The 18,702-nt window shown below is 44.1% G+C and overlaps 1 protein-coding gene across 6 annotated transcripts in view; it reads left to right on the forward strand.

Moving 5' to 3' along the window:
• The window catches only part of SLC4A11 (solute carrier family 4 member 11), a 97,026-nt gene extending 85,141 nt beyond the window's left edge, over positions 1–11,885 (forward strand). For all 6 annotated transcript variants that reach the window (XM_027799961.2, XM_055714399.1, XM_055714392.1 and 3 more), the window contains 3 exons: positions 2,697–2,892; positions 5,029–5,198; positions 8,198–11,885. In XM_027799961.2, coding sequence (XP_027655762.1) covers positions 2,697–2,892; positions 5,029–5,198; positions 8,198–8,261 — 430 coding nt within the window. In that variant the 3' untranslated portion in view covers positions 8,262–11,885. The remainder of the gene's footprint in view (positions 1–2,696; positions 2,893–5,028; positions 5,199–8,197) is intronic.
• The last annotated feature ends 6,817 nt before the right edge of the window (positions 11,886–18,702 follow it).

An 18,702-nucleotide genomic window follows, 5' to 3' on the forward strand; every position in this document is an offset into this window, starting at 1 on the left:
TAATCCTGTGCTAGCAATGTTTAAAGGATTCTGGGGAAATGAGCCTGGATTAGATGCTTTAATCTCTATTAATTACTTAATTTCCATTGCAGCACAGACTTTCTGGAGCTGTTTCTCTAAGGGCCAAACCAGATTCTGAATACATGCAAATTAAAGGGTTTCATCTGTTGATTTAGTGACTGTTCATGATGTCCTTACCCTGGAAATAAGATGCTAGAATTGACAGAAGACCAATTTGAGTCTGGGAACTTCACCTTAAAGATCTCGTGTTTGGTCAATTATGAGCAATTTTAACAATGTTCTGATAAGAAATTCCGAACTAATAAGTGGCATTAGCGTGAGCTGGCAGTAGTCGTTGCAGTGCATCTTGTATGTGATCAAACACTCTTCAGTGCCGTGATTGCTGCATCCCCAAGAGATGACAGCAGAAAATTTCATAAACTTCAGAAATCCATTACCAAAGGGCTGCTACTCTGAGCTGTTCTGTAGTTGCAGACTTGCATCTGATTGAAAACTGGTGGCTTCATAATCTAATTTTGATCCTGAGCTCTTTGGTTTGCATGACTTGACTTGCAAGGAACCTAACAGACTTGAGTGCTCACTGATGCTTGCAGATGACAAGCATCCCCAGCAGTGGGTTAGATCTCTGCCTGAAATAGCAGAAATGATTCCTCTGTAGCTTGCCCAATGACAGGGTCAGGGAAACTTGTGCTGTACCTGGATGAGGCTAAATCAGCGCACCCTTTCGCTCCTGCTTTACTGGGCCACTGGAGAGGCTTGCAGTGGTTCTGGTAGCTCTGAAGTAGTCTGACCACTGCTTATCAGACTAGAAAATTACTCTGAATTAGCACTTTCAGTTGTACTTTAAGCTGATTGGCTCTGTTCATCTCCAAGACTTCTGTTCTGTAGTGATCCAAACCTGGAGGTTGTGGAAAGGGTGTCAAACTCTATCCACCTAGGTGATGTTCCAGTTCTTCCAGAGCTGGCAAGAGCAGTCTGCAGATAGAGCGAAGTACTCTACTGTCCCTTGGCTTCTCTAGGCATAGGCAGGGACACCTTGACACAGGAGACTTGAAAGAGGATCAGAATAAAATTTGTTTGGAAGGAGGAGAGCTGTGGTTTCTGCTGTTTAAACCTAGCCAGGGGAAGGGGGGAGGTTACTTAGAGCTTAATACCTCCTGTGGCTCCTCTGTGCATCCTCTCTTGGTAATCCAAGATATGTATATTTTGCCCTGTTACTTGCGAAGGAATTCAAGTGTTGTCCTCAGGACTTTGTTTTGTGATACCTGTTGTTCATTAGCTCTCATGACTGCTTGTGGTTTAATTCTGCCATGTTATCCAAATCCTGAGAGCAAGCCTTAGGCTGTGACCCTTTCCCTCTCTCTCTAAATACAGGTATGGAAGGCTCCCTCATCCCCACAGCTTCATTATGCTCTTGAATGTGTAAACAGATTTGAAGTTCAACCTGAGCCTATAAGCAAGATTCTCAAAAATTTAATATCAAAATATTGCTTCCCAGTGAATTTTCTGTAGGACAGAAGGAATTTCGAAGTCCAGCAGTACATATGTAAAAGAGGGAAATGTGTTTTGATAGGTCTCATGGCTGGCTCTTGTGTTAATCTCCAGTATTTTTTGTACAGGGTTAACTTGGAATATTAGATCTTGCATCCAGGGAATGAGGCTGATAGATGACACCAAAACAGCCTTTGGGCAAGAACTTCTTCTGATAATAGGGGGATTTACTCACTAGCTTATCCACTGAATCAATGGATTTATCTTCTCAATTTAAGTTAAGAATCCTCCTTTTCTGTATTTATAAGTAGTCTTGAAAGATGAGGGTTTTCTTTCCTCCTATTGTTTCTGGTAATTTTCTTTTCAACTAAACCTGTGAGCATCTCCTAGTTTGAAGCGAAAAGAAAATAAAGCAACATCCCCTCACCCCCCAAGTATAGTCTGAAAGCTGCTGCCTGCTTTCCTGTCAGTCTTTTTTTTTTTTTTTTTTTTTCCCCTCCCCATTTGAAAAAATCAATCTGTGGTCTGTCAGCTCTGGAAAATTTGCATTAATTAATTACATGTTTTGCATGGTAATAGGCAATTTGCAGCTCAACTACTATTATCCACAGCAGAATTAAATTTCTAGCTCCCTATGTAGTGCTCTTAGCATTCCCTTCCATATAAACAAGGAGATCCTCATATACATCAAAAATGCTGACTCTCAGTCAAGAGAGTGCAGACTCTTCTTTTTTTAAAAGAGGTTCATTAGTTTCCGTGGAAGTCAATGAGTTTTCTTTTGGATAGAAGCCAATTGCATATGCACGAAGTAAATCGAGGGAAGGATTACTTCCCAGAAGGAGGATTCTTGCCTGGTGTTTTTGCAATGTGCTAAACAGAATTAGTTTAGAGAGCAGTTTAGTTCAGGATGGGATGTGTGGAGCTTCGCAGAAGGGGAATTTGGCATTTTTCCAGCTGCTCTGTTTGAGCTGCGGATTAAGTGCTTGGCCTGGATCCAGCAGAGCCCTGCCTTCTCAGTGTCAGCATGGGGCTAGAAGTGCTGATCTTGGTGTGGTGGAGATGAGTTTCCCTTTCCCGAGCAGCACGTGTCCTGCACCTACACAGAGCAGTGAGCCCCTGTGATTAATTTACATGGATACTGTGATATTATTGTGCTCCTCTAATCCCTGTTTTCTTGCTTGCAGGATTGTGAGTGTGAAGGAGACCCGGCTGACAAGTGTAGTGGCAAACTTCTTGGTTGGCCTTTCGCTCCTGCTCCTCCCTTTTCCTCTTCAGTGGATTCCGAAGCCGGTACTCTATGGCCTGTTCCTCTACATCGCGTTGACCTCCATTGATGGGAACCAGCTCTTTGAAAGGGTGGCTCTCCTGCTCAAAGAACAGGTAGGCGGGCTGGGGCACCAGCCTGGTAGAGCAGAGAAGGAAATAGTACTGAACTGTGCCAGGAGCTAACACAGAAAGCTGCTGGTGTTGGGAATGGCATTATCCCAAAACTCATGTTCTCAGGAAGCTGATTTCTGGCTCCAGCCTGTACTTTGCATATCCCTTTCACCTTTCTCTCCAAAGTGGGAGTGAGACTTGATGTCTCTAGTTCAGTCTGGCAGCCACTGAGACATGAGCAAGAGGAGCTTTGTCCATTAAAGTGGACAAATGAGTGGGAGAACAATGCAGTGTCAAACAAGAAAAGTGGCATGATTATTGTAGGGTTAAAAAAAGGCAGTAGCTGAATTGTTCATCGAATGGCACTGCATCTCGTCAGTCTTTCAAACTCTGTATAAATTGCTTTCTGTATTTCCCTGCCACAAAAGCACTTGAGCTTTCTTGTTCAGAGTGATGTCTTCCATATAATCCTTCTCTTTTCAATCTGCTAAGAATTGCTCTGGAGCCCCTATCTCCAGAAAGCAAAAATGAATGCATGAATGAGCCAGGACAGTTGCTACCAGTGAAGACACCCCTAAACTGTGTAGAGTACAAACCACGAATACTTTCAAACAATGCCTTTTAAAAAAAAACAACAAAAAACAAACAATTGTACAAACTGTTGCTTACTGAATGTAGGGTGTTTACGTTTTAAAAACACACTGTGATGTCATGTCAGCTGCAGAGTATGTGCATTTTAAAAATAATATTAAAAAGCACATGCATAACATCAGTAAATTGTGACCTTTAATTTCCCCAACAAAGCTTCAAAACAGGTATTTTTGCTATATTTTACACTTTCATTTTGTCTTGTGTAAAATGCCACAAGATGGGATTTTAAACTCAGAATGAAATGACTTGCATTACTGAAACTCTTCTGATGTGGGGTGAAAAAACCTGGAAGATGTGTTTTGAAGCTCTCTGTTATATATGTTCAGAAAGTGTTAGTTTGCAGTGTAGGCGGCACCTGGGAGTAATAACAAGTTTTTGGCTCACCTTCTCTTATGTAACTAGGGTCAAGGGCTTAATAAGCCTAACATTTGGCTCTGCGTTTCTGCTAATCTACCTTGATCTTTAATATTACATCCCTGAAATTAAACCTGTGAAATCCAAGTAAAGATTACATTTGTCATGTCAATTTTTGAATGAGGATTGAATAGTTACTGATGTATGTGGAATATTATTTCTGGGTTTAGTACAAATTATGTGTGGAATTTTCCAAGCTTCGGTTTGGAAAATTAAAAAGTATTGTCAAGTATGGAGATCTCCCTTTTCTGGAAACCTTTTAATGAGTCATGGCATAATCTGAAATCCATTGAGCCTGTATCGGTGCCAGCAGACAGTCGCTCATACACTTCATTGATGTATAGACAGTGAGTCAAAGCCTGTGCTCAGACATGAGCAAGTAACTGTCAAAAGAAACCACGAGTGAGATTTAGCCTATTAATGTCACTTTTCCCTCTTTCTCAAAAATGAATAGCTTATATGAGTTGAGAAAATCACTGCAGTCTGAGTACAGTCTCTTCTCGCACCTCCCCAATCTCATCTCCTGGTCTTCCCTTGCTGGGAAGAAATGGGACCACCAGGGACAAGCATAGTCTGATCAGCAGAAGACAGAAGGCTACAAAATAATGAGGAGCTGGGTTTCAGGTGGAGAAACCACCCAGCAGTAACACCACCCAAATACATCTGCTTACCATCCACCCCCCTGCACGCCCCCACAGGCACTTCACAAATTGCTGCAAAGCCCTGGTAATCCTACTCAGGGGAATCTCATTACTGTACTTATCAAGATACTTTATTGCACTCCAGATGCTCCCAAAGGCAATCTTAGCTGTGTGGTGTGTCTTTTCTTCTTCAGGTTTCTAGTGCCCAGTCATCTTCTGTGTGTTGTTGCCAATGGTGTGGTTTAAAGCGCTTGCTTTAACCCTGCAAATCCTGCACTCAGCTGTTGAACCTGTTAAGGACTCTGTTGATGCACTCTCTGTGTGTGTAAACTGATGACTTCCTTAAAACCCTTGTGTTCAAAAGCCTGATCCACATTCTGCAGTCACAAGTCCAGGTCACTGCACGCCTAACATCTAATTTTTCTCTTCCCAGACTGCTTATCCTCCGACACATTACATCCGCAGAGTGCCGCAGAGGAAGATCCACTATTTCACAGGCTTGCAGGTCCTGCAGCTCCTCATTCTCTGTGGTTTCGGCATGTCACCATTGCCCTACATGAAGATGATCTTTCCACTCATCATGATAGGGATGATCCCAATCAGGTACAAAGCTTGTCTGCCTTTTTTTTTCTGCCTTCCATGCCTTTTGTCTTCAGGCTTTTGGATTACAGGAAGCCTGAGCAGTCTAGAAGGGCAGTTGCTACTTTCCTGAGTAGCCAGAACCTGGCAGTAGGTGATGGTGACCTCTTTTCTTACCAGCTGCTCAGGCCTGAGAAGGAATAGTGCAGAAAGCCTGTGATTTTACTGATGCTGGGTGTTGTGCAAAGGGTTCTGGGCTGACAGAGGGGCAAATAAGTCTCCTTTTGCAGTGCCTGTGAGATGCCTGAGCCTTCCCTCTAGGTGGTATATGAAATGTTCCTTATTGCTTTGCAATTTGATTTCGTAAGACTTGTGCTCAGAGCAGAGCTAAAAACTTTTCCTAAGAGGAATCCTTATCTCTTACCCAGTGCTGTGGTGACCTAACAGACCACCTGTACTGCTGAATGCCGGTTGATCAGTTAGGTCAAAGTCACATTTAGTCCTAAAATGTATCTTGCAGACTTGAGAGAATCATTGAGAAATTTAACTAATTTCTTCCTTAATGTTCATTAACAGTGACTGCCTATCATTCTCCAGTTAAATCATTCATGCTCTCCATCCTTTGGATGTAATGAGAAGCCATAAAAAGATCTTGGAAGGAACAGTTCTGTTTCCAGTCCACTTGATTATTTTTAGGCCAGCATGGTATCCAGCAATATCTTGTTGTCTTTGAGCTTGCAGTCTTGGAGATTTTCTGTCTCAACTCAAAGATTAGGGCTACTTACGCGATGACCTGCAAAGACAGCTCTTGTGGTGTTTTTCCTTGGGGAATGAAGATAGGTCCAGTTCTTGCTAAAACAAAAGCAAATGTCAAAACTACCATGGCTTTCAACTGGACCAGGTTAGAGCTATTTGTTTATCTTTAAAAATCCAGCCCAGTCTTGGAAAGCACTGAAATAATTGTTCCTATGGTAAGTGTCTCTTGCCCACCCTTCACATAGGCATTACTTTGACTAGTTAAGTGTCTGGTAAATACTTCAACTGTGTGTAGTGCTGGATGATTGTCTCTTGTGGGAACTGCAAGTCTCAGCACAGAGCAGCTCAGTACAGAAAAGAAAACATGGGACACTTTGCCAGACATTTAAGTATCGGACATAGTGTAATAAGCTAAATTAGTGTGGAAAGCATGCTGTCAAAGAACCTGATTTTGTAATAAGAGCTGGATAATTTAGTGGTGCAAATATAACTTCCTTTTAGTAAATAAGATAGTGTCATCTTATGCTAGCTCTGTTGCTAGCTTATTTCTCTTTCCAGAGCAGATTATTTTTTTTTAGTAGCTGGATAATCAGCCCTGCTGCTAAGGGGAAGATGGTGCTACCTGGCACATCAGAAACTTGTCCTTGGATTTCCTTTCTTGGATTTCTTTTGCCTTCATGTAGTTTCTGTGGACTCCAGCTGACAAGGCAGCACTGTGCTGCATGAACTCTGTAGTTAAAAATTATTTTTTTCACCAAGATTTGGCACTCTAGATGAGACAGAGTAGAAGAAATGAACTATCTTTCTCCTTTTTTTTTTTTTTTTTTTAATTAAGAAGTGAAGGGAGGAAAAGGAGATGGGACAGTAGTCAGAGGTCAAAGTCAAGAGTCAAACCCAGATGAGCGATCATGGCTCTCCTATCCAGAAAACCAGCAGTGTTACTTGTCGGTCTCAAAGGCACGTTTTCATCTGCCCGATGTGTGATTTGCATTGTCAGTGGTAAGGGTCCACTTATGTAGTGCTAATAGGAAAGCTAATGGATTTCAATGGCTTCTCATTATTGCAGTGGAGCACAGCCTGTTGGGAGAAAATGGGATCTCTTTGGGCATCCCCAGCTCCTGGCTTTGATTCAAAACTTTCAGTTGCACAGAGAGGCATAATCTTCTACCCAAGTTCTCTGTGATGCTTATCTGTGCTCCTGTGGCTCTCCAGCATTTTATTTCATTACACGTCTATTTAAGCAGATCCTGGTACTTCTCAGTAGTAAGTGCTGCTTGGGATCTCTTGCAGAGCTATTGAAAAGGCCTTTCCAAGTCAAACTGGCTTTCTAGTGCTTTGTACCTTATTTTAGCAGCTGAAGAATAGCAAGGAAAAGTGTTAAACTAAATATGCAGTAGGATTTAATGAGAGCAACTTCATAGCATATTGTTACGGTGTCGTGCCTTTTTCATCCAAATATGTTAATTCATGAGGGTGTTTTTGCAAACAAATAAAAAACACAAATGTTTTTTACTCTAAGAGAATCACTGTCTCCATGATCCAATGGAGAATCCAGACACTGGATAGGGATAGTCTTACCAGCAGCTGGAGGAATAAAATCACAGCCCTTCTTAGCCTTTTGCCATGGTCTGAAGTTTTGCTGACATATTTGGTGCTTCTCTAAAGTTGGAAGCTCCTGTGTCTATTAAACCTTCTTTGTGGTGAGAGCTGAAAGGAGTGACCTGGCGTACTTGGAGAACTGAGGAAGTGCAAGACAATAGCTCTTGTAGGCAGGTCTTTAAACCACCATTCCAACTATAGTGAAGACAGCGAAGAAAGTAGAAATCAGAAATGGTGATTCTTAGCAAAGTAACCCATCTGTTAGCAAGCTGGAGGCAGCAGGAAGCTGCTACCTTCCTCCCCAGCACAAACCAGGAGCATAGCTGTGGGTCAGGTGAAAGCTAGATTTTTGGCACCTTGAAGACATTGTGGTGACAGCGTGCTCTAAGAAAGTGACTTTTCTCCCATGAGGATGAGGATGTTCTCTTTCCTCTTCAACTGAAATGAGGAGGCTTCTTCCAGGAGGAACTCTGCACTGTTATTCCTATAAATGCTGCATTTGCTGACAGGATTGGTTGGTTTTGCTTTCCCCTACTTCATCTCCCCTTCAGCCGGGTGAATCTGCTGTACACATGGCCATGGCAAACTCATCTGTGAGTGTTGGGACAGACAAAAATGTTATGTGACTATAAACAAGCACTAATGCTATCTCTCTGGTTCAATCTTAGGTATAACCTGCTCCCTAGGATCATCGAAGCCAAGTACTTAGATGCTATGGATGCAGAGCATTAAATGGGGTCCTTCACACATGGAGCAGCGAGGACAGCTCTTTTGGAGTTGGAAGGTGGCTTTGCCGAGGCGTAGAACAATCTATCTGCAGTTCTTTGTTTCACCACTTTCTTTCTGCTCTAATATGGCATTGGTAATGCACACATATCAAAGATCAATTGAGCGTTGAAGTGTCAGACCAAAACGGCCTTGAACTTGGGAGGCTGATGCTCTTTGGAGCTGTGAGGCAAGCAAACTTTATGGAAAATGCTACTTTCCACATCCCAAAACTGGAAACCCCAAAGATCAGCGTGTCTGTATGGTTGGAGCATGTGTTCTCAGAGCTGTCATGTGTTCCCTAGTTTGGGGTGGGGGTGGGGGTTTGGAAATCTCTCTCTTATGCACCATGTCCCTTTCCTCCAAAACACTGTAAGGACAGCAACTGACCATTCTTTTACAGAATGACAGTCTTGTTCTGGCCTTTGAATTCAATTTCCCGTGTATACAGTATTCCCAGTCTGGTATTCTGGGTGGGATGGCCTCATGCTAAACCACTGATGTCAGGAGAGATGTCTAGTCATCACCTGAGATTAGTAGGGTTGGAAATAGATATTATTTGTACTGATACAATCCACAGCTTTGCGTGAATGTTTAATTCCTACAAACGAGCTGGACGTGTTCAAAGGTTGGATTTGTGTGGTGATATTGATGAAACTGCATCTGGGTCTAAGCTATTTGGAAAATATTTTGGATCTTTCTTCCATTACTTCTCAGTAATCAAACACAGAAGTGTAGTTTTGCACAACTGCAACAGTTTTGCTTGCACCCAGAGTCAGATGTTGAAACTTGTCCAAGGGCAGTTGTGTTAATGATTGCATATACATATGTACAGTAGTGCCTATGTGTACATATATACATATGGATTTGTGTATATATTTTGCATAGATATACAAATAGGCCTGATTCTTTCAAAATATCAAGTGTTTTGTGCAGTCAGTGTTACCTGTGATGTCTTAACCATATACTTGTTCCCTGCTTCAGGGCTGCTTTTCCTCATTTGAGATATGGTCACTTTTCTTTTTAAAGCTGCTCAGTTACTGTTTTTGTTCATGTGTTGCTTTATTCAAATTGTTCCTTTGCTTTCTTCTTCCCATGGCTTGAGACCTTCATCATTCTGTCTTGATGCTCTAACATGTGAATTTTGCATTTAATTTTGATTTCCAGTATGCAATGAAGGTTTTCCTCTTTCGCCTAATCAATATTTGTTGGTCATTTCATTGTTTCTGTTTTGTAGCTAGTCTCCGATTTTCCCCACTCCCAGACATTATATTATATTTCTGGATGAATTTAACTTCTGCTGTCTTTTATATTTCAGTTTGTTTAATTTTGCTTGTACTATGGTCAGTTTTCTTATTTGGAGTACTGTGAAACAAGCTGCCCTTCAGTTCAGTTCTTGCCCTCTGCTGCACACTACAGATCACAGGTAAAGTGTTAAGAAAAATGTGGACCTCTGAAGACAATGAACTTTCAAAACAGTAGATATGAGAGAAGAGTAATACAAAATGAAATACAAATATATTATTAGCACAAAGAAGTGTTTCTTACCAATTGCTCGCCCAGTAAATGGTGCAGAGTGTTTATCAGCACATGACCTATTGATTGGGTGTTCCTCTGTGTGATGAGGAAGACCAACTCTGTAATGAGAGAGGAAGGCTTCTCCTTCCTAAAAAGATTCTATACTGAAACTAAGCCAGGCACAAGCCACTGAAGATTTGGTTTATTTCCACTAAATATCAGATGGCATTTCATCTTAATGTAGCTGCCTATGGCTTTAAAACACGTATGAAAAACTAGATTTTTATTTTCTTACGAAACCCTTCATCTTCGTATTGATACTTGATGGAGGAGAGCAGTAAGAGTGTTCCCAGTAAGGTAGCCATGGTTTACATATCTCTGAGGAATTGCAGGGGAAAGCCCGCAGCTTAGCAAGCAAAACAACATTGTGACCTTGACAGCATGACCTTTACATTGCAAAAACCAACTCTTGGGACTGCTGGGAAGTCACAAGGTCAGGATGACCACCCCAGTACACCAAAGCAGGTAACACCACGCATTTGGCTGTCAGTCAATCTTGGAGGCAGCAGGGGTAGCTCATGCCATGTCTGATAAGTGGTATGACAGCAGGTATAAATCTGTGTGTGGCTTCTGATCACCTTTGTCAATATTTCCTGGCTTTTGAGTCATTTCTGTGGTGAAATCACTAATAGCTGTTACTAAGGTCTACGTGTAGAAACAGGGGGCAAACAGGATTTCAGGGCAGTGCAAAGGCGGAGGTGGTAAAAGTATGTCTGATCTTCAGTCGACAGAAAAAGAGCAGGTGACAGCAAAACAGTTCAGTACCTGTTGTACAACAGGGAGTGCAAAGGTCTGACGATGCTTAAATAACATGCTTTTCCCACAGATGTCAAAAGATTTAACCAAAACTAGAATCAGAAGTGTCATCCTCTGGTTGAGTGAGCTGTTAGACACACATGTCCTGGGGTTGCGCCTCTGGTGCCCCAGCTCTTGGCAGGAAGAAGTCACCCTGTGGGGTGGTTTAAATCTTATTGTGGATGCTGTGGCTGGAGGAAGGAGGAGACAGGGCCAAGGGGATGTGGTTCTGGTCCTCTTTGGGGAAGAGCAGAGGCCGTGGGAGAAATTTCCAACAGCATAGAGCATAGTGGGGTGAACTCGCATGCTGGTCTTTCCAGAGGAAGTGGTTTCGAGATGTACCCTCCATCCCCCCCACTCAGAAGGACCAAACCGTCCCCATTTAAAGCACTGATTTCAGATAGTGTCAAATGTTGCTAACTGAGAGAGAATGTAAAATCCAGATAGCTTGGGGGAGGGGGATGTTAAACAAGAGTTATGATGGATATTTGTATCTTTTATTGCTCTTGCTTTAGCAATATGACTTCAGTGTTTGTGCTTTCTTGTAGCATCAACAGGATTCTGTTTTGCAGGGGTTTCTTTCTACAGAAGTCAGGGGCCAAAGAATCAACTGATGGGAAATCAGCACAACTTGGGAAAAGAAGTTGTGCTGACTTAGACTGGTTGAACATTTGGACCCATGTTTTAATATATGGGTAAATGTGAGACTCAAGGCCTCTTGTCTCATGAGGAGTTGTAATGATCCTGCAGAGGATTTTTTTTTCATACAAATACCTTTTCTCTTCTTGTTTGCTTCTGGTTTTGCTGACTTTAATGCAGGCGTTTCCAGGAAGTAGGCTAACTAGGGAAGGAGAGTTTGTTCAGAGTTGATTGAGCACTTTAATACTTCTGTGAAGGTTAAGACAATTAGAATGTAAAAGAAGTTTTATTATAAGCTCTTTATATACGCACAATGCTATGTATAACTGTTGCCAAAGAACTGGGTTTGAAAGACGTTGGTAGCTATTAAGAGAGTTCATGACGTTCACCTGGAACTGCAAGGTAGTGAAAAGCTTCTGAAACAAGTGGATTTTGGAAGTTACACTTTGACAGCTGCCAAAATGATAAGAAACTGAGGATAGAATAAACTTCTGCTCTCAAACTTGTAGTTTTTGATCCTTGCATTGAATGTAGGAGCTAGAAGTTAGCTTGACAATTAAAATTGGATTTATACCTGAATAGTTTTGTTGGTCCGAGACTTATTTTGTTGCCTTCAGAAATACTCTTGACATGCTATGTGTGGAAATAGATGTGTTTCTCCATGTAAATTAAGGAAAGTTGTTGAAAACATGGACTGCTGAACTGGCAGCGTAGCACTTTCTAGATTGCTTAGGAAGCGAATCTGACAACTTCACTAGCAACAATCCCCAAATTCTCTGGCGTCAACATATAAAGCTATTAATAAATGTCAAGGTCTACTTGGATATGCATCAGCGCATTGCTGTGAAAGGATGGGGATGGAGTAAATGAATTTAGCTGGTTTGCTTCAGAGCTGCCATCTGGTGAAATGCTTCAAGATGAGCCCAGGGACTGTGGGACATGATACACACCTCCTTAATGACCTGTGTGAACTGGGATGCTCCAAAAAGAAATACAGTAGCCAGTCACATTTCCGTATACCGTAGGTCAAACAATTCTCCCCAAAAGGTCCACATCCCCAGCTCTACCAAAAGACTGAAACTGTTTGTAAACTTTTGCATATCATATTTGGCTGCTTTAGAAACTGCTGCTGGACTGTGTTCTGTGGACACTCTTTGAAGAAACATGAAGTTGGCCAAAGCTAGATGTAGCTGGAGAGTGCTTGGGGGGTGGGAGGGAAGGGTGGGGGTTTTCAGCGGAGATCTCAGCAACAAAAACGGGACCCGAGACATGCTGTGTCACCAAAAGCACCTACCGTTTTCCCATCTGTTACCCTCATGTGTCTACACTACGTGTAGATATGTGTGTATCTACACTACCTGTTGACGTATGTTAATGTTCCTTCTTGATCAAGCTTTTTTTTCTTGTTCATTGTGTTCTGTACCTGCCTTTTGTAGTGTTTCTACCTGCCTGGAAGGTTAACGGGCAGAACTAGGGTCGGCTCAAACTCAACCAAAAGCTTGAGCTTGGTTGTCTGTCTGTTCCCAACCCAGCCCCCTCCAAACTTCAGTGCAAACTGTTTTCTGCCATCTCCTGACCAAGCTCTCATCTTCCTCAGCCCTCCTCTGGCAGCTGGCTCTGGCATCTCTACTGTGGAAATGCTGCAAAGTGCCGAGTGGGAATTTTTCTCTGGAGAACTTGAGCCTGTGTCTGAGCAGCAGTGTGGCAGCAGCTGCTCCCTTGTGGCTCGCTTTGCTGTAATAAGCAATTCTGAAGGATTCAGAATTGTCCTACAGTTTCACTGTCTTCTGCATCTCTTCGGATGATTACTTTAAGGTGCAGTGTTCCAGTTGGGCTGTCTGCCTTCCATCTGTCAAGCTTCCAAAACAACTTAAACGTAATGGGATGGGGTTTGCCCCATTTTATATCTGTGCTGAGGCCTGTGGATTTTAGAAGAGAATAGTCTTCTCTAATTGTTTTCATATCTAATTAAGGCATTTAAGTACCAAACCCTGTCCATTACACTACTGGCTGCAGATCTGGTTGCAAAGAGCAAACCATCAATATTGTGTAAAGAGCAGAAAGACAAGGGAGTTGCCAGAGTACATGCTTTAGAAATACAAATTAGCACTTTTCTCTTCAGCTTTTGTATGTTTTTCCTTTCAAACTGAGACAATCCCTGGCTGTGTGTCTTTCCCTTGTAGAAAACTGCATGATCTTGGATCACTTGGTGCTGTTCTGATGTCACATTAAATATTAAGAGCCTGTCCTGAGGGAGACACTGCCTTCTGCTCCCCATCTGCATTTCTGCTGCAAGGAGCTGCTTGCATGGAGAGCTGAAGTCTGCTCTTGAGCAGGCTTGGAGCAGAAGAGGGAACGTGTGTGGCATCTCAGTTGGTCATCTGTGTGACTTACTGTGTACTGTACTTTTGCTGCTGCAAAAGCTGTCAGTATTCCTTATTGAGCCACAGGTCGGTGTCCAAAAAGCAAACAAAATGGCAAAGAGTTGGAAAAAGCAGTTTGCAATTAAATCCTCTCCCTCTTGACCTGAGCTATGCTGGCTTTTTGCTCTTAGCATGCAAATAAATAATAATAATAATAATAAAAAGAGATCTCTAGCAGTGAAGTCTGTTACATGATCAGGGTTTTGCAGAAAATCGGCATATCAAATTCAACAGCTGGAGTATCAGTTTCGGTGCTTGTGAGGCTTGCTGAAGGGCTGCGATCAGTTCTCACTCTGCTTATCAGCAGTGATCGGTGTCTCAGCATGCTTTTTCCAGACATTACATTTTGATAAGTTCCACGTGATGGGATGGCTTAGATGGTTTTTGCAAGTGTCCATACAAGCAATGGCAGATCAGAGGTGGCTGGAGCAGAAGGTGCAGCCCTCAGTGCTGTGGGCAGTGGCATCCCCAGTTCTGCAGGTGATTTCTTTTCAGGAGGTGGTTGGTTGACATCCAAGTGACATGACTGAGCTCATGCAGTGTACCCTCCTCACCGTGAACGGCTTCCCTTGGGAGTTGCCATAGCCACCTTTCTGTTACTTAAAGCATCACCTCTTTCTGAACTTCTCAAATATGTAACTGGTTCCACTGACTTCAAACTGCATCCCCAGCAGTGTCCCGGCCTACATAAATAGGCTTTTAAGTGATTCACATTTCTGTTGCAGAGTTTCCTTTGCCCGGGTGTTAGCCGCTACCTCCCATCCCCAAGACTTCTGATGCCAAAGTGTAATTAGGACCCTGGGTTTAAGTGCCTGCGTCTGGCAGGTGTTGCTGCTTGGCGGGGGGGGGGGGGGTTGGATGTGTCCGTCCCCAGCCGGTGCTGGGCTGTGGTTGAAGTGCCCAGCAGGTCTAAGTGGATCTATTCCCATGGGAGAAAGCATGATTCAACTGCAAACCGCGACAGCTGCTGGAAAGTGAGAAGCTTACTGCGCTGTTGACCCTCTGAAGATTTGGCCTCATGTTTGGCAGAGCTGCTCTGATTTAATAAGTAAGGTGGCTTAGTGCTCTGTTATTTTCAGAAGTATTTAACACACCACACCCCCCGTTCCCCCAGTCTTCTTTACTGAGGTGAAGCTGCACCTTGCTCCCACACAGATGTTGTTACCCCAAAAATTCTTTTTATGAAAGTGCTGCAGTTCAGCTGCTAAACCCCACCTTCTCCAAAGTACGTGCTCTTGAACATCAGTGCAAACCAAACCCCTCTTCCCTTTGGTCTGACTAGAGAAAGGGGATGTATCTTAAATATTCCCTCTTTTCCGCCTCCTGCTTTCCTTGGAGAGAGTGTAAATGCAGGATAAGCTCTGAGGAGGTGATTTAAGAGGAGGAACCTTCCTGAGGCAGAGACTGCTCCTCTCAAATCCTGTGTCCCCTTTCCAGGATGGGGTGACCTGCAGCATACCAGAAGGCAACCAATGGTGGGTTTGTTTTCCAGCATGTCATGTGGCATGTAACAGGTTAAATGTTTCTATATTTGGTGAGGCTTCTGTCACAGATTGGGGAGCAGTTTTAAGTGAGGGAAAGCACATGTTCCTATTTAGGGAGATGGGGCCTATAGATATTGCACTTGCTAAATATGCTCTTAAAGCGCATGCCTCTATCTAGTGTTGATTTTACAGTGAATGATTTCTTTTGATAAGAGTTGCTTGGGGGAGGGGGGAGGGAGAGGGAATTCCTTTATTGTATAAGGAAATTCTGTATTTAAAACCAAAATAAAAAGAAATATACTGTTTATATATTTCTACTTTGTGCCTAATCAGTGTCCTTTATTTAACCTTAAGCTCCCAGCATAGTTTGGATTTCTCTCCTAGTGCCAATGTACTGTATTTGGTGACTGATGGGATCCCTGTGGCTGAGATACTTCTGTAATCCCCCACAGTGGTAGCATTTGAGCATCTCAGCTGTGAATGTAGGGACACATCTTGCCCATAGGAGTCTGGGGAGCCAAAAATGGGATTCCTTCATACTTTAATGGGGAAGCATAAGAAATAACTGTGTCTTCTACCTGATATGGAGCGCTGAGAGCATCTGGACCTGGCTAGCATTGCCCTCGTGGCTCTGACATCCTTGGCACCACCCAAACCAGAGATGAGTCCAATACCTAGTGAGATACTATGATACCAACACAAGCATAGGAGCCTGAGAATGGTCCACTTCTCCAAGGAGTAAATTCACAAGTTAATTACTACAGGACCCAGGCTTGGATAGTGGCCCTCCAACTCCCTCTAGATCATCAGGAACCTTGAGGAGCTCACTTTGCAGAAAGAATGGCTTTTTGCATGTGAAAGCAAGCTGAGGTTGAAGTGTAAGGGTAAGACAGGCCGTGTGGGTCTGGTAGTACCATCTGTGAGGAGCCAGAGTCTGCACACTTGTTCCTTGCCTTCCAGCCACTGCATCTTTCCAGGTAGCATGGGATTCCTCCTCCGTGCAGAGGACTAGCTCTGGCTTTCATCAGCATGCGCTGCCCTCAAAGCAGTGTTGGTGACCCTCATTACATATATAAAATATATAAACAGGCTATCAAGAAAAGGGGGAAAGAGTCTTCACAGTGTTAACTTTGGTGGGCTGTTGAGCATGTGAGCGCCTCAGATTTTGGGGACCTGAGCTGCCCCATGCTCTGGTATGGGGACCTTTGAGATGTGCCAGTCCTTGGGGCAGTGAACGATGCTCAGACTGTGTTTGCTACACTAGTCTTCTACCACAGCTTTCTGTAGAAGGGTGAAGCAGGAAGCAGGCTCTACACTGTCTTCAGGCAGGTAGATTGCATCCCCCTTCACAGCAAGGTCCAAGAAGGGACCTTCAAAAGGAGCCAAATCGATCCTCAAACTGGTGTGAGGATTAAGGCTTTGGCAGCAAGCAGCAGCTTGAGGTGGGAGGGGAGTGGGGCATATGGTAAGTATCTCTCCCTTTGGAGATCTCAGACTGTGATGAAGGATCGCATAGGTGGGGGAACTGTTCTGAACACCTGGGAGACCTCTTGCAAGATGACTGGAGAGCCGAGAGCGTGTTCCTACTTATGACTGCTCCCTCCTGGACAAGCTGGAGGCCCTGAGAACAGGACCAAAGAATGGGTAAGAAGTGGTGGTGCACCCATCAGGTAAAGCCTCCTGGGAGCCATGGGGGCCCCTGGGCCGGTGGCCTCTCTGTGGCAGCTGTCCTTCCCCAGTCTGTGAGGGTCTCTCCCCAGCACAGCCCCCAGGTCCCTGCTTGATGCCCAGGAGCAGCCTGGGGAGGCTGTGCAGCCACCTTTGGGCTGAAGCAAGGTATGACGAAGGGCTGGGTGCTACAACAGGACCCTAAACATACAGGGGTGCAGCAAGCCCCTTGGGATGGGTGCTGAGGAGGTGGGCAGGACATGTTTGTCACCTTCTGGGTGTCATGGCATGGTGTTTTAGCAGATGGTCATCTGCTCATGATCGCGGGCAGCCTGGCGAGGTGGTAGCCTGTGAGGTGCACGGTGCCCCCATTCGAAGCAGGTCTCTAGTAATAGTTGGTTTAAATGTCGGTGCTGTTTGGTGTGGATCCGAGCTGGGGAAGGAAGGGGTCAGATGGGGACATGTTTCCCTCCTCCCACCTGGACACACATGTGATGCACTGCCAGGAGCTTTGCAGGAAGGGTTTAAATACGTGTTAGCCAAAAATTGGATGGATAAACTGTTCAAAGAGGAGCCAGGCCCCAGGGATGAGATCTGCAGTTTTGCCCTGTGCCATGCCTTGGCGTGGAGGACAGAGAAAAAGGGATTATTTAGGGTGGTTGCATCTGGGCTTTCCTCAAACTGACAGGAGTGTGTCAGTACATTTCCCTTCTCAATGTCCTGCTCTGATTTAAACTGAAAACGGACTTGGCACATTCCTCCGTGCACTTCCCAGCCCTAGAAAGGACTGAAATATCTTCCCAGAACAATCCAGGTCTGGTGGGGTCCCTCACTGCCCCCAGATGTGCACATGTGCCGCAGAAAAGCTGCTAAAGAAGAACCATATGGCCCCTGCCTGCTGCATTTTGCAGGGATCGAGGACCCAGAGGTGGACCAGAAGAAAAAGCAGCAAAAACATTGCAGCCGGCAAGGGGTCACGTATCTCAAGTTCTTGGTCTAAAAGCCAAAAAAGCCATTAATTGTGGCTTCTTTTTTTTTTTTTTAATGTTTGGGGTGGGATTTTTGTTTGTTTATTTTTCTGGCAAGCAGTTTACAGCCCTCTACCTTCCCAGGCACCAAAATCTGCTGTTTTTCATCAGAGATTTAATCTGCTGAGAGCAGGTGCCATCTAGGGGACAGACAACAGAAGACAAGGAAGGGTTTCATTTCCAAACCTGTATTTATTTTTTTTTCCACCAAACCAACCCACCTGCAACCTCCAGACAGCCTCATCCCACCTCCCACCTTCTAGTCGCTTTGGCACCAAGCACAGAGAATCCCAGCTGGAAAACGGGGAGCCGGTGGGTGCATGGCTTGATGAAAGCTTAGCCAGCCCCCAATCCTGAGCAGAAAGCATCTGCTTTCATGCAGCACACACACACAGAACCATGGACCACAACGGCGTGCACCAAGGTGGGTTTTTTTATGATGGGTTTGCTCTAAGCCAAGTGCAAGCAAGACAGGTCTGCGAGCTCGCCACTCTGTAGGCACAACTCGTGTTTCCAGCCCTAGGTTTGCCATCATGTCCTGAAACAACCTTCCCTCTTCCTGCTGCTCTCCAGGGGCCTGTATCCTGCTGGCTTTTAAATAAAGTTTTGCCAGGAGTGCTTGCTTTGCATCACCCGCTTCTCTTGGATGGTCCAGGGGTGTAACGCCAGGACCGCGCATCAAAGGGGACAAGTTCGGTGCTGCGTGACTCTTTATCTAAGCCCAAAAATCTAAATTGGCACCTACCTTGCTGCATATACTTAATATCAGGCTCTCCCCCAGGGCTCCTCAAAC

Source organism: Falco cherrug, chromosome 1 (assembly GCF_023634085.1).
Source record: "Falco cherrug isolate bFalChe1 chromosome 1, bFalChe1.pri, whole genome shotgun sequence".
NCBI lineage: Eukaryota > Metazoa > Chordata > Aves > Falconiformes > Falconidae > Falco > Falco cherrug.